Here is a 13933-nt window from a genome sequence, read left to right as displayed (position 1 = left end):
GGCAGCATTGGAGAGATTCTTGGTAAGCAAGGGGGTGATAGGTTATCGGGGGTAGGCAGTATGCGGATTTGAGGTTACTACCAGATCAGCCATTATCTTATTAAATGGTGGGGCAGGCTCAAGGGGCAGAATAGCCTACTCCTGTTCCTTTGTTCAAAGAACAAATAGAAGTACAGCACAGGAACAGGCCTTTCGGCCCTCCAAGCTTGTGCCGATCATGATGTCCTAGCTAAACTAAAAGAAACCTTCTGCCCTTACTCAGTCTGTATACCTCTATTTCCTCCCTATTAATGTACCCATCCAGATGCTTCTTAAATGTTGCTAATGTGCCTGCTTCCACCACCTCCTTTGGCAGCACATTCCAGGCACCCGCCACTCTCTGCATGGAAAAACTTCCCCCACATACCTCCCTTAAAATTTCCCCCTCTCTCCTTGAATTTGTGCCCTCTTGTAATTGACACTTTCATCCTTGGAAAAAACCTCTGACTATCCACCCTGTCTATGCCTCTCATAATTTTGTAGACCTCTATCAGGTCTCCCCTCAGCCTCCGTCTTTCCAATGAAAACAACCCTAGTTTATTCAACCTCTCCTCATAGTCAACACCCTCGAGACCAGGCAACATCCTGGTGAACCTTCTTTGCACTCTCTTAGAGCTTCCATCCTTCTGGAAGTGTGGTGACCAGAACTGCACGCAGTACTCCAAATGTGGCCGAACCAAAGTTTTATATAGCTGCAACATGATTTCCCAACTCTTGTACTCGGTGCCTCGGCTGATGAAGGCAAGCATGCCATATGCCGTCTTAATAATCTTGGCCACCTGTGTTGCCATTTTTAGGGAACTGTGAATCTGCATGCCCAGATACCTCTGCATGTTAATATTCCTGAGAGTTCTGCCATTTACAGTATAATTCACACCTAAGTTTGATCCTCTAAAATGTATCACTTCACATTTGTCCGGATTGAACTCCATCTGCCATTTCTGTGCTCAAGTCTCCAATCTATCTATATCCTGTTGTATCCTCTTACAATCCCCAGTACTATCAGCAACTCCACCAATCTTCATATCATCTGCCAACTTACTAATCAAACCACCCCCATTTTCCTCCAGATCATTTATATATACTACAAACAACAGAGGTCCCTTTCGAACACTACTAGCTACAGATCTCCATTCTGAAAAACACCCTTCCACTGCTACTCTCTGTCTTCCAAAACCAAGCCAGTTCTGTATCCATTTAGCCAGCCCACCCCAAATCCCATGTGATTTTAGTTTTTGTACCAGTCTGCTATGTGGGACCTTGTCAAATGCCTTGCTAATGTTCATGTAAACTACATCCACAGCCTGCCCTTCATCAATTATCTTTGTCACCTCTTCAAAAACCTTAATCAAGTTGGTGAGACATTACCTTCCCCTTACAAAACCATGCTGCCTTTCATTAACTAGTCCATTTTCCTCCAAATGTACGTATATCCTCTCCCTCAGTACCAAAAGCTTCCCTGCCACTGATGTCAGGCTCACCGGCCTATAATTTCCTGGATTATCCTTGCTTCCTTTCTTAAACAATGGAATGACCTTGGCCATTCTCCAATCCTCTGGAACCTCACCTGTGGTAAAAGAGGATGTGAAGATGTCTGTTAAGGCCCCAGCTATTTCTCCCCTTGCCTCCCGCAGTAACCTGGGATAGATCCCATCCAGCCCCTTGACTACTTTAATGCAACTTAGGATACTCAACACTTCCTTCTTCAATATATTGACATTAAATGTTCATAAGTTCTTCTACTGTGGGGATTGAAACAAAATAATGGGCAGAATTTTATTGCCCCTTTGTGGAGAAGGTGGGGCTGGAAAATACAGCGAGTCATTCAAAAGTCCATTGACTTCAGTGGGAGCGGAAAATCTCACCAGCATAAAATTTCACCCAACGATTCAACAAATCTGTCAGTGCCTTATTAGACACATTATTTCTTGTAATGTATTTGGTTTTAAAAGGCCTTGAATTGCAAAAACATTTTGTTAATTTATATGTCGCTCATAAATTTCATTTTATATTCTGTTTTTGCAGCTCTGGCAATCTTGTTTTTGTCTTGCTTTGCTGTTCTTTATGCCTCCCAGTTCCCTGGGATCGACACGTTCTTTGCATTTTTATATGATGTTTATATTTGTTGATTATTGCAACAAATCATTTGGAGTACATGGCTAACAAGGCAAAGTGCTTTATGCACCAGCAGACGAAAATCAATGCCCAACAAAAATGTGTTTACAACTTGTGAGCAGAATGGATTGAGGAATTGTTCACAGATGGAGTCATGATGTGTCCACATGAATTTACAGTGCAGAGCATTTTTCAAAATATCGCATTTCATTGCCGAGGAGATACCTGATTGTTAATCAAGAACAGGCATCACAGATTTAAAACTTTCTGCTAAGGTTCTTCTGTCAACTACAATCAGATCTTTCCTTTAGTTTTCTCACCACTTATGTGGTTAAGTGTTCCAGAGTCAGTTCAGATGCTGTGATTGGAGGACTGTAATCCTCTAGGGAAGGATGAAGATGATGGGCTGAATGGCCACACTTATCTGTACCTGCCATCGTGGCCTTTGAGACTTGCTTGTCTTTTGATGCTAACCTTGAGCTCTTGTCCCAGTGGCCTGAAATTATAACCATGGACGGGTGTCATCGAGAGCCGACGTCCCCTGATTTCATTATCCGCACATTGAGCAAAGAATTGTTCAGTTCCCCTGCGTGGAATATTTTTATTGGAATGGCTTATAATGAAGCCCATTGATATTCAGACTTTTCATCACAATTTACCACCTGTACGGGTATCAGGGCTTGGTGGTAGTTGAAGTGGGTGGGGTGCGGGGCAGGATAGGTGGGGTTTCAGGTGCAGGTGTAACTAACGGAAAATGAGGCCAATCTCTGACTAATTTGTGCCTTCAAATGCAATTATTTCAGATGGTGTTTCTGGGCTTCATGTCGTGCAGCTGGGTTTGGGGTTACCTAGCTGATAGATATGGCCGTTGGAAGGTGAGTCAAAAATTGCTTTTTAAAAAGTTGCGCTTGTGTGTAAAGAACATCTTTTAATGTAATAAAATGACCTGAGGTCTTTTACGGAGGCAAAATAAAACAAAAGGGTTGATTCTGGTGCTGAGAGAGTTGGCTTATGAGGACAGACTGAGTAGACTGGGACTATACTCATTGGAATTCAGAAGAATGTGGGGAGATCTTATAGAAACATATAAGATTATGACGGGAATAGATAAGATAGAAACAGGGAGGTTGTTTCCACCAGCGGGTGAAACTATAACTAGGGGGCATAGCCTCAAAATAAGGGGAAGCAGATTTCATAGAAAATCATAGAAATCATAGAAACCCTACAGTACAGAAAGAGGCCATTCGGCCCATCGAGTCTGCACCGACCACAAATCCCACCCAGGCCCTACCCCCATGTCCCTACATATTTTACCCACTAATCCCTCTAACCTACACATCCCAGGACACTAAGGGCAATTTTTAGCATGGCCAATCAACCTAACCTGCACATTTAGGACTGAGTTGAGGAGGAACCTCTTCACCCAAACAGTTGTGAATCTGTGGAATTTCCTGCCCAGTGAAGCAGTTGAGGCTGCCTTGTTGAATGTTTTTTAGGCAAAGATAGGTAGATTTTTGAAGAATAAAGGAAATAAGGGTGATGCGCGATTGATTCACACGGGAGGCTAGGACGTACCCGGGAATAAAGGCTTTTATTCACAACAAGATTGGAGCACACTACTTAACAATACTATCCTAGACTAAGGCCTACTAGGAAGTAGCAGTGACCTTTATACTCCTGTAAGAAGGCGGAGCCTAACGGAGTGTACCACATAAACAATGATAACAGGTGGAACACCCCAACCCTAACCCCAACAGTAACAAGAGTAACATATGTACAAGTATCCATAGTGGTAACCATCTCTGGTTCACCACAAAAGGTTATGGTGAGCAGGCGGGTTAGTGGAGCCGAGTCCACAAAAAGATCAGCCATGCTCTTATTGAATGGTGGAGCAGGCTCGAGGGGCCAGATGACCTACTCCTGCTCCTAGTTCTTACGTTCTTATAAAATATGGCACTCAACCACAGAAGGGGAACTAACACAGATGACCAAAATCTTGGTTAAAGAGCTTTAAGGCATGCAATGAACATCCTTTGAGTTTGTATATTTGCAAATACCCAGTACAATATTGGGGTTTGAATTTTATACTCCCCTTTGTATACTGGATAATGACTTGCTGCTGAATCTCAGAAAGATTTTGTGGGCTGACTGGACTCATTTCATTTGTTAAAATTGCATCGATTGAGGAGAGGCGAGTATCATTCCTGTTAAATTTCACACAGTTCTACTTCAGTTTGAAAACTGTAAGTAAAGCATAACCAACTGTCTTCCCGTAGCTCACTATCCCGTTTATTGACTCTCCGACTTTAAGAAGTAAAATTATATGTTTGCCTTTATTACAAGAGGGTTAGAGTTTCAGAGTAAGCAAGTTTTCCTGCACTGTAGAGTTTATTTTTTAAGATCACACCAGTAGTACTGTGCAGAGTTTTGGTTTCATTACCTAAGAAGGATATATTTGCCTTGAAAGGGGTGCAACAAAACTACGCTATATTGCTATCCTGCTCTCATGTCTATGGGCGGGATATTACAGCTTCGCTCGAGTGAGACCAGAAAATCCTGCCCGAGGACAACAGATATTTCTATTGTCCGCCCCTCGCTGGCTCCGATTACATGGCAGATGGGGCGGTAGAATTCTGGCGCACATGTCTGTCCTTGGCCTATTGCAATGTTCCAGTGAAGCCCAGCGCAAACTGGAGGAACAGCACCTGATCTTCCAATTAGACACTTTACAGTCGTTTGGAGTGAGTTCAGTAACTTCAGACCATGGACTTTCTCCTCCACCTTCACCCCGTTTCCATCAATTTTGTAAATGTTTTCCATTGATTCATTTTTCATTCTTTATTTTAAATCTTGCTTTCCATCTTTTTTCCCCTCCCCTCCCCAACCCTGCCCCACCAGGGCCGCCTGTTATGTCTTAGGTTGACCTTTGCCACATTGCTGACCTTTGTTCTGCTATTTACACATTCTGATCTCTTAATCGGCTGCTATCAGCTCCCTTCTCAGCCATGATCACCACCATTTACATTCCTTTTGCCTTTTCGCCCATGACGTCGTTGTCAGTCCTCCCCGTCTCCACCTATCTCTGGCCCTCTATCCTGGCCCTACAGCGGCCCCCCCACCCCCTTCCCCCCCTCCCCCCCCCCCCCCCCTCCCCTACCCCCCTCACCACAACAGTATAAATCTCATCCTATTTCCAATTGTTTTCAGCTCTGATGAAGGGTCATCCAGACTCGAACATTAGCTCTCTCCACAGACGTTTTAAGACCTGTTGAGATTTTCCAGCATTTTCTGTTTTTGTTTCAGATTCCAGCATCCGCAGCAATTTGCTTTTACATAATATTGATTCCAGTAATGAAAAGGCTGTCCTACGAGGAGAGATTGAGTACAATTTTCTCTAGGGTTTAGAAGAATGAGAGTTGATCTCATTGAAAGGTATTATTATCAGAGGACTTGATAGGATAGAAGCTGAGAAAATGTCTCTCCTGGCTGGGGAATAACTGTCCTGGCTGGAGACAATTCACATCTCTTTAACCTGTGCTTAACCCTCTCTCCACTCACATTGTCTGTACCTTTTAAGACTTGATACCTGTAAAGACTCACATTCCAATCATTATCTTGTAAATTGAGTTTGTGTCTATATATGCCCTGTTTGTGAACACAAGTCCTCACTCACCTGAAGAAGGAGTGACACTCGAAAGCTTGTGCTACCAAATAAACCTTTAACCTGGTGCTGTGAGACTTCTTACTGGGGAATAGAACGCAGTTTCAGAATGAGGGGTTGACTATTTTAGGACCGAGATAAGGAAAAATATCTTCACTCAGGAGGTCACAAATCTTTGGAATTCTTTGCCCCAGAGAGTGTTCAACAATTGAGTATATTCAAGACAGAGGTCGATAAATTCTGGGATATTGAGGGTCATGGCGATAGTGTGGAGAGGTGGAGTTGACGTGAAAAAACAACAATGATCTTGTTGAATGGCAGAGCAGACTAAAAGCCCAGATCATATCCCTGTGTCTATGTTCTTAAGTTTCATAGTTGGTTGAACAGAGAGGAATTGGGACTTGGGGATCAAGTGAGTAGTCATCCCTTTAGATGCACAGGTGGGGGTCAATTTTTCAATGAATTCTAAGGGAACTGCAGTTAACTGACATTTCTGCAGTGTAGACAGTGGAGGATTCAAGAGAGACTCTTCTCACAAGAGGAATCAGAATTGATCTTTGTGCAATGAACATCCTCTGATTTTGTATCGTTGCAAGTGGCCAGTACAGTATTAGGGTCTGAATTTTATATTCTTCTTTGTGTACTGGGTAACAAATAGCTGCTGAATCTCAGCTGATAAAATCTTGGCCCTGGACAAAAGATCCAGAATCATTTAATTTTTCTGGATCAAGTTTGCAGTGTGGAGCATTTGAGAGGTTCTTTGGAAAATCGATAGTTTTGGAATTGCGTTTCTGATTTTGCTTTCTCTTCCAGATTCTTCTGCTCGTCACCGTCTGGAGTTCCTATTACTCGGGCGTGACTTCCTTTGCGCACACCTATGGCTGGTTTGTCTTCCTCCGTTCCATGGTAGGATGTGGTGTGGCTGGTCACTCACAAGGGTATGATGCATTTTGTTACCATCTTGTCTCTTTTCCTGATCGTTTACAGTATTGCTCTTTCCTAGCTCTGGTCACCAACCTGCCTGGGTGTTATGTGTTTCAATGTTTCAGTAGTGTCCAATGTGTTTCAATAGGGCAATCCCTGTACCAGATAGTTGAGTGCCTGTTGGAAGAGAAGACAGAATATTCTTCAGAGAAAATTAATGAGGTTGGATGCACTAACCAGAGGACTCTTTCAGTTAATGTTTATTTTAGAGACACAGTCATGTTAGAAAATTAATATTATTTTTCAGAAATGTTGAATGTATGGCCTGTGGAGCAACCTCAGTGGGATTTGATAAACTTTGCAAAACAGATATGAATTGGAAGGAAACAATTTGATGGGGAAAGTTTCCTTGTTATGTACTTTAAATCTCTACATGCCACTAAAAGTGTAGGGTGTAGACTTCCTGTTCACAAACCTTATTTGTTGTTACATAGTCAGTATTTTCCATAGTAAATTGCTACGTCAACACTTGCCATTTAATCTTTGTCAACTGTTATGAAGTTGCAGCTTCTGGCCACTAGATGGCCCCATGTAGTGAAGTTTCTCTGCCTCTATCTTGTACCTATAAAAATACAGTTCTCATCGCATTCACATTTAAAACAGCTTATAGGCCGTAAAGTTATAGTTATTAACCATTTGCATTAGCATCATTTTCAGAGAGGTTGCGTATGCCATCTTTTTCATTTTGGGCAGAAACAGCTGTGTTCATCAGTTTATGCCTCATGAAGATGATTGGGTAGCAGCCTTCCACCTTGTAAGATGATGGTTTGCACCTTGGTAGTCAACTCTGTGTTAGACATTGCTGTAGTGGCTCAGGAGCCCCACTCTAACAATACCAAAAGCGTGGGTTCAATTCCCATACTGGCTGAGGTTATTCATGAAGGCAGTGCCTTCTCAACCTCTCCTGAGGTGTGGTGATCACCACTAGTCAGCTCTCCCCCCTCAAAGCGGGGAGCAGCCATTGGTCATTGGTGACTTTTACTGGTCATGGTGGGTAGCAAGCAAATGTGTGTTTACCTGTTATCACCTGTGTGGTCTGTACTTATATTCTCCAATTGACCATTGGAAAAGTGGCAGACAATTCATTACTTTTCAAATGATTAGTCTTGTACCAAGGTTTCCACACTTTCTCAGGTCATGATGTCATGCAAAAGATGTGATCTATATTTTGCACATGTTTCTCTAAGGGTTGTGTTTAGTCCCCTATGTTTGGACTTGGATCCTCATTAACTGTTTTATTTCCAATGAGCCTTAGGTTGTAGAAGAGGATCTTGTTGGGCATTGGCTTGAGTTCTGGTGTTCCTTGCTGCCTTGATGTTGGGCATTCTTCAGTCTGTTCTGTTTCTTATTCCTATCGTATCTTGAATCTGCACAGGCACAATGGGCTCCTTCTGTGCTGTGTCATTCTATATAAAATGGTGACACCAATTTTATTTTCTTCTGTACAGATTTATTCTCATGACAGAATTCATGCCCTCCAAATATCGAGGTCGTATTTTACCCCTGGGACAGGTGAGAAAGTGTATGCGCTCTGAAAAGCGAAGTGGTTAGATTTCAACAGCTGCCTTGCACAGGGGAGATGATTCAGTGTTGATCATCTCAACATTGATAGATAGCCTTGATGGGCACTGATGCTCTCTTCTCTGAGGAGATTCAAGGGTAAACCCTTTAAGAAGGAACAGTGTAATTTGGACTATTAGTGTTCAAGATGAATGTATAACAGGGAGCTAATCTCTCAGAGCCTGTTTCACACAATTATTACCCCCAATGCCCAGATCTGCTCAAGGCCACGGCCGGAGTTCTCTGACCTCACCCGCAGCTGGGATTCTCCAGTCCAGCTGCTGTCGATGGAGATTTGGCTGAGCGCCAAAATTCTCTGTTCTCGCTGGCAGTGGCAGCGGCGCGTGTGAGACCAGAGCATTCTGGCCCACATCTTGAGAGGATTGATCACCTCTGCATACAGTTTGTTGAGGAGCTGTGGGGCAGGAGAGGGTGCCATTTTGATGCGCACATTTTAACAGATGAGCGATAGGTGCCTGGAGTGGTCATAGTGGGACATGGTGGATTGACATGGTGGCTCAACTTGTTAATCTGTAGTCAGTGAGCTGCCAGTGTGAGGTGGATACCCCAGTAGAAGTCTGCTGATCTAGAGGTGGGAAATTGGACATGGGCAGTAGCTTAAGGGGGGAGGGGGGGGGAGGGGGGGGGGGTTTGTGCATTTTGCATTCGGATCCAAAGATCTAGACCACTGGAATGAAAAAAAGACTTCTCTGAAATCTCCATCTTGCTGTCTCTGATGACAGATGAAGGTCCCTTTAATTATGGTTGGAAATGGCCACCCCCTCAGTCTGTAGCACCCAGGGAATGGTGGGCAAGAGCAGGGACTGGCAGAAGTCAGGTGACAGAGCAAAATTAACACCGGGGCCTTAATCGTGTCACTTGACTCCCATATGCGGGAGTTGTTAGCACTGCTGCCATACAGCGCCAGGGACATGGGTTCGATTCCCGGCTTGGGTCACTGTCTGTGCGGAGTCTGCACGTTCTCCCCATGTTTTCGTGGGTTTCCTCCGGGTGCTCTGGTCTCTCCCACGCAGTCCAAAAGACGTGCTGGTTATGTGCATTGGCCATGCTAAAGTTTCCCTCAGTGTACCGAACAGGCACCAGAGTGTGGCGACTAGGGGATTTTCACAGTAACTTCATTGCAGTGTTAATGTAAGCCCACTTGTGACAATAAACTATGCAAGAGACATTCTCCTGTATCTGAGTGGGGCTCCTGTTGACAGAATTCACGTTTTCCCAGAACAGAAAGCAAGACAGACATCAACATTGAGGTAAGCTGGTGTAACTATCCACCACTTACATTGTATAAACAGGGCACTAGTGAGGTGCAAATCATCCCATAGAGCCATTGTAGTTTACCATGTGGACTCAGCATATCTGTGTTGGATCAAACTATTGCATTACCCTGAGAATGGAGAATATTGCTAGCATTCGAGAGTGGTTGGAGTAAATTGTTTGCTTAAGATTTGTGGTTTACTTTAGTCTTTACATTACCTTTATTGTAACAGAAATAAATTCCTATCTGTGTCATTTCAATGGAGTTATGAACCCACTTGTCTTCAACACACTTGTAACAAAAGATGACCTTTCTTTGTTTCCCCTCCATTTTAGATCTGTTTTATTCTTCTTGTCTTCCTAATACCCTTCAGCGCCTGGCTAATGAATATAATCCTTCTAAATCTTCAGCATTTTTCTCTGTGAGCAACTACCCGTTGATTTAAACCACTGAGGTGTTGTTTTGAAATGTTGTACTACAAGTTACCTGCATTTTACCCAGTGTAATGGTGCACTACCTGTACACTGTACCTGTGGTTCAACCCTATTCACTATTTTATTCTATCTGACGCTGGAATTTCCTTTCCATCCTTTTCTCCCAAGTCAAATGAAGGAACTTTAATCAAAATGTTAACCCTGTTTTCTCTCTCTTCAGGATATGCCAGATCTTAATCTTTTCTTCACTCTTCCAATTGGGAGAGGAAACAGACCATTCATGGTGATTTTTTTTTTAAACTATTATTATTTTCATCTCTCTATCTCTTGTAGATATTCTGGCTTCTGGGATCCACAATCGAAATCCTGCTGGCATACCTAATTATTCCCACGCTGGGCTGGCGCTGGCTTGTGCGAATCTCCACCATACCCAGTATCATCTTGTTGGTGCTATTCAAGGTGAAGCAAAGCAATCCCTCCATTCTCAGAGCAATTTGAACAGATCTTTGAACCAATCTGTGCTAAATTGAGCAGAAAACGGCACAGCCACTGAAGATTGTATAAAGAGGACTCTTATGCAGGATACAGATTATTTCCGGATGGTTGCTGTCGTCCTCTTTCCTTTCTCACCTCAATCCGACTCTTTTTCCTTGCCCCTCCACTGAGCTTGTTCTCAGTCTCACTCTCCAAACCCCCCCTTTTTTTCACTGCATTCCATTTGATACTGACTCTTTACTTTTCAACCTTTTGTGTCCATGTTCAAAGGTGCCAGTCTTAGGTCAGTGGTAGCCTCTGGGTTAGAAGATTGTGGGTCCAAGTCCCAATCCAGAGACTAAAACACAAAACATGCACTGCCCTCCCCTGTGCAGTACTGAGGGAGTGCTGCATTGTCAGAAGTGACAGCTCATGGCCTGGGTTTTTTGCCCATTGGGCGCGTACACTGGGTGGACCTGGAAGTGGGCGTGACTCCGTTCTGGGCTGCAATTGGCCCCAGCGCGCAACTTCACACTGGCTGGCCAATTAACGGGCATCCAATAAGGAACGTACTCTGTGAAAACCTGAGTACTGCCGGGGAGGGTGGAAAGAGGGTGGGCACTGAGAAAAGGGAATATGTAGGCTGGCGCTCCCAAGGTGCAGATTTGGAAAGTGCTGTTGATGGAGCCTTGGTGAGTTACTGCAGTGCCTCTTGTAGATGGTACACACTGCTGCCACCGTGTGTTGGGGTGGAGGGAGTGAATGTTTAAGGTGGTGGATGGGGTGCCAATCCATCATTGGGCCGATTATTGCTGAACAAGTTCTTGATAGCACTGATGATCACACTTTCTATCATTTTGTTGATAATTGAGTATATATTGGATTGGTAGTTGGCTAGATTGGATTTGTCCTGCTTTTTGTGGAGAGGACATATCTGAACAACTTAACCACCTGTTGGGTAGATATCAGTGATTTATTTGGACTGGAACAGCTGGCTAACGGCATGGCTAATTCTGGGCACAAGTGCTTCATGCAATAGCCAGGATTTTTCTGCACTTATAGCCTTTGTACCCAGTGCATTCAGCCATGTTTTGATCTCACGCGGAGTAAATTGACTTGTCTGAAGACTGGCTTATGTAATAGTGGGGCCTAAGAAGGAGGCCAAGATAAATCACTTAGTCAGACTTCTGGCTGCAAAAGAATCCCCACCCATAGTGTGCAGTAGTTGAATCACTTACATTAGCAGTAACAGGAGTTTGGAGCTCTGAACTGGTGCTGAGATGGAGTGTTATTGGATTTTGGTCTGTGTTGAAATTTGACCAATATGCATGCAAGTAATCAGTTCTATCGTGAAGCTTATTGGAATGCGTGGCAAGGTACAGCTGGGAGTATAACTCTGGTCAGCTGAGTATCTATCACACCATACCAAACCATCACATGCCACAGCAACAGTGTGTGTTGAAGGTTTATGAAGAGTGCGCTGCAACTGTGCCCAATTTTGCCCTCACCTAAGTCCTGGACCATTGCCAACAAGCCAGAAAGTGCGACCACCAGTCCAAAGTTGTTGAGTCCAGTAAAGTGACCCTCATTACCTTGACTAACAGTTAATGCAAGGGCCAGTGACCCAGTGTGTGACCTCTGAGATCAATGCCTTGTAGGAGCTGTGCGATTAGAAGGACAATCATTCTTTGGTGAATTTAAATTGGAGTTTGTTATGTTTTGCTGAGGTCTCAGCTAAGACGTTGACACTTTCATTTGAAGGATTTGTTAGATGTGACAGGAAAATTGGAAATTGAGAAACATTCTCAATGGAGTTCACGTTCCCAAAACAGTATGTCGAGTGAATTGTCTGAAATTTTTGCAGAAATCTCTAGTCATTGCTGGAAAAGCAGGAATTCACAAAAGAAATCCAAATGATGCCCCAGTTTAAGGAACAAAGAAGAAGTGTTTGAAACTTGGGTGTGGAATTTCGTTGCTGTTTTGGTTGGAAATGAAATAAGATAATCAGTTGTAACAGTAGAAGGGAGAAATGTGAACTGAATAAAATGTGCTTTATATTTTAGGTGTGTTCAATTGCTTATTAACAAAAACTGCTGCGAGCAAAACCACCGAGTACTGTACCAAACATTCTAGAATGTTCTAGAGCTCGGAGCTGCCCAACAGGTGGCAAATGCTTGTGTAACGTAATCATATGTCTTTTGGTAGGAATAAGCCAGCAGTGTCTTGGTTGTGGAATGGAGAATTGTTGATGCTCATTGGGTAATCTGTATTAATTTGTGTTACAAGAAATCCTGTCCTAATCTGTGGTTTCAATGCAGGCTGCATCCATAACTGTTTCATTTCTGCCTGACTGGATCTGTTTTTTGGCCAAGTATACCACTACCTCCATAAGCAATGAGCAACAATCTCATCTCCGATTTTAACTCCTGTAGGAACATTTAGAATCATAGAATCCTACAGTGCAGAAGGAGGCCATTTGGCCCATCGAGTCTTCACTGACCACAATCCCACCCAGCCCCTATCCCCATAACCCCATGCATTTACTTTAGCTAGTCCCCCGAATACTAAGGGGCAATTTAGCATGGCCAATCCACCTAACCCACACATCTTTGGACTGTGGGGGAAAAAACCGGAGCACTGAAAGAAACCCACGCAGACATGAGGAGAATGTGCAAACACTACACAGACAGTCACCCAAACTGGGAATCGAACCTGGGTCCCTGGCACTGAGGGAGTAGAGCTAACCACTGTGCCACTGTGTTTTGTTGGTCAGGAGATGTGTTCGATCTGTCCTATAGTTCATCCCTACATTCACCTATTCATAACTCCATTCACTCCCCTCAGTCTAATCATCTGTCTGACCATCCACACATTATCCAAAACACATCAATTCATTCACCACCCACCTATCCATTCCCAGATGGGTCTTTACGACAATTGATAATTTCATGGTCATCATTACTGAGACTAAGTTTACATTTCAGATGTATTAATTGAATTTAAATTCCACCAGTTGCTGTGGTGGGTTTTGTATCCATGTCTCCAGAGCATTAGCCTCGGCCTCTGGATTGCTAATCCAGTGACCGTATCACTGTCATCATCTTCCCCCAGTTATGCACCCAATATGTTGAGTCTTCTTAATTCTTTTTTTCAGTGTATTCCAGAATCGGCCCGTTACAATGTCTCCGAGGGAAACTCTCAGCTTGCTAAGAAAACCTTGAATCACATTGCAAAGATGAACCATTCCTGCCTCCCTCCGGGCACGTTGACAGAATTTGAAACGGTAAGGCCAAAAAAAACCTCCTATTCCTGCAGTGGTTTTTGATTTGATTTAATCACTATTGTCACATATATTAGTATACAGTGAAAAGTATCATTTCTTGCGCACTA

At 43.4% G+C, this 13933-nt stretch overlaps 1 protein-coding gene across 1 annotated transcript in view; it reads left to right on the top strand.

Moving 5' to 3' along the window:
• svopl (SVOP-like) overlaps positions 1-13933 on the top strand; it is a 122548-nt gene that overhangs the window by 66328 nt on the left and 42287 nt on the right. Inside the window, exons 5-9 of the mRNA XM_078221212.1 lie at positions 2958-3029; positions 6629-6753; positions 8248-8311; positions 10403-10528; positions 13698-13826. Of these exons, the coding sequence (XP_078077338.1) occupies positions 2958-3029; positions 6629-6753; positions 8248-8311; positions 10403-10528; positions 13698-13826 (516 nt within the window). The remainder of the gene's footprint in view (positions 1-2957; positions 3030-6628; positions 6754-8247; positions 8312-10402; positions 10529-13697; positions 13827-13933) is intronic.

Source organism: Mustelus asterias, chromosome 9 (genome assembly GCF_964213995.1).
Source record: "Mustelus asterias chromosome 9, sMusAst1.hap1.1, whole genome shotgun sequence".
NCBI classification, from domain to species: Eukaryota; Metazoa; Chordata; class Chondrichthyes; order Carcharhiniformes; family Triakidae; genus Mustelus; species Mustelus asterias.
This window is presented reverse-complemented; position numbering and strand designations above follow the sequence as displayed.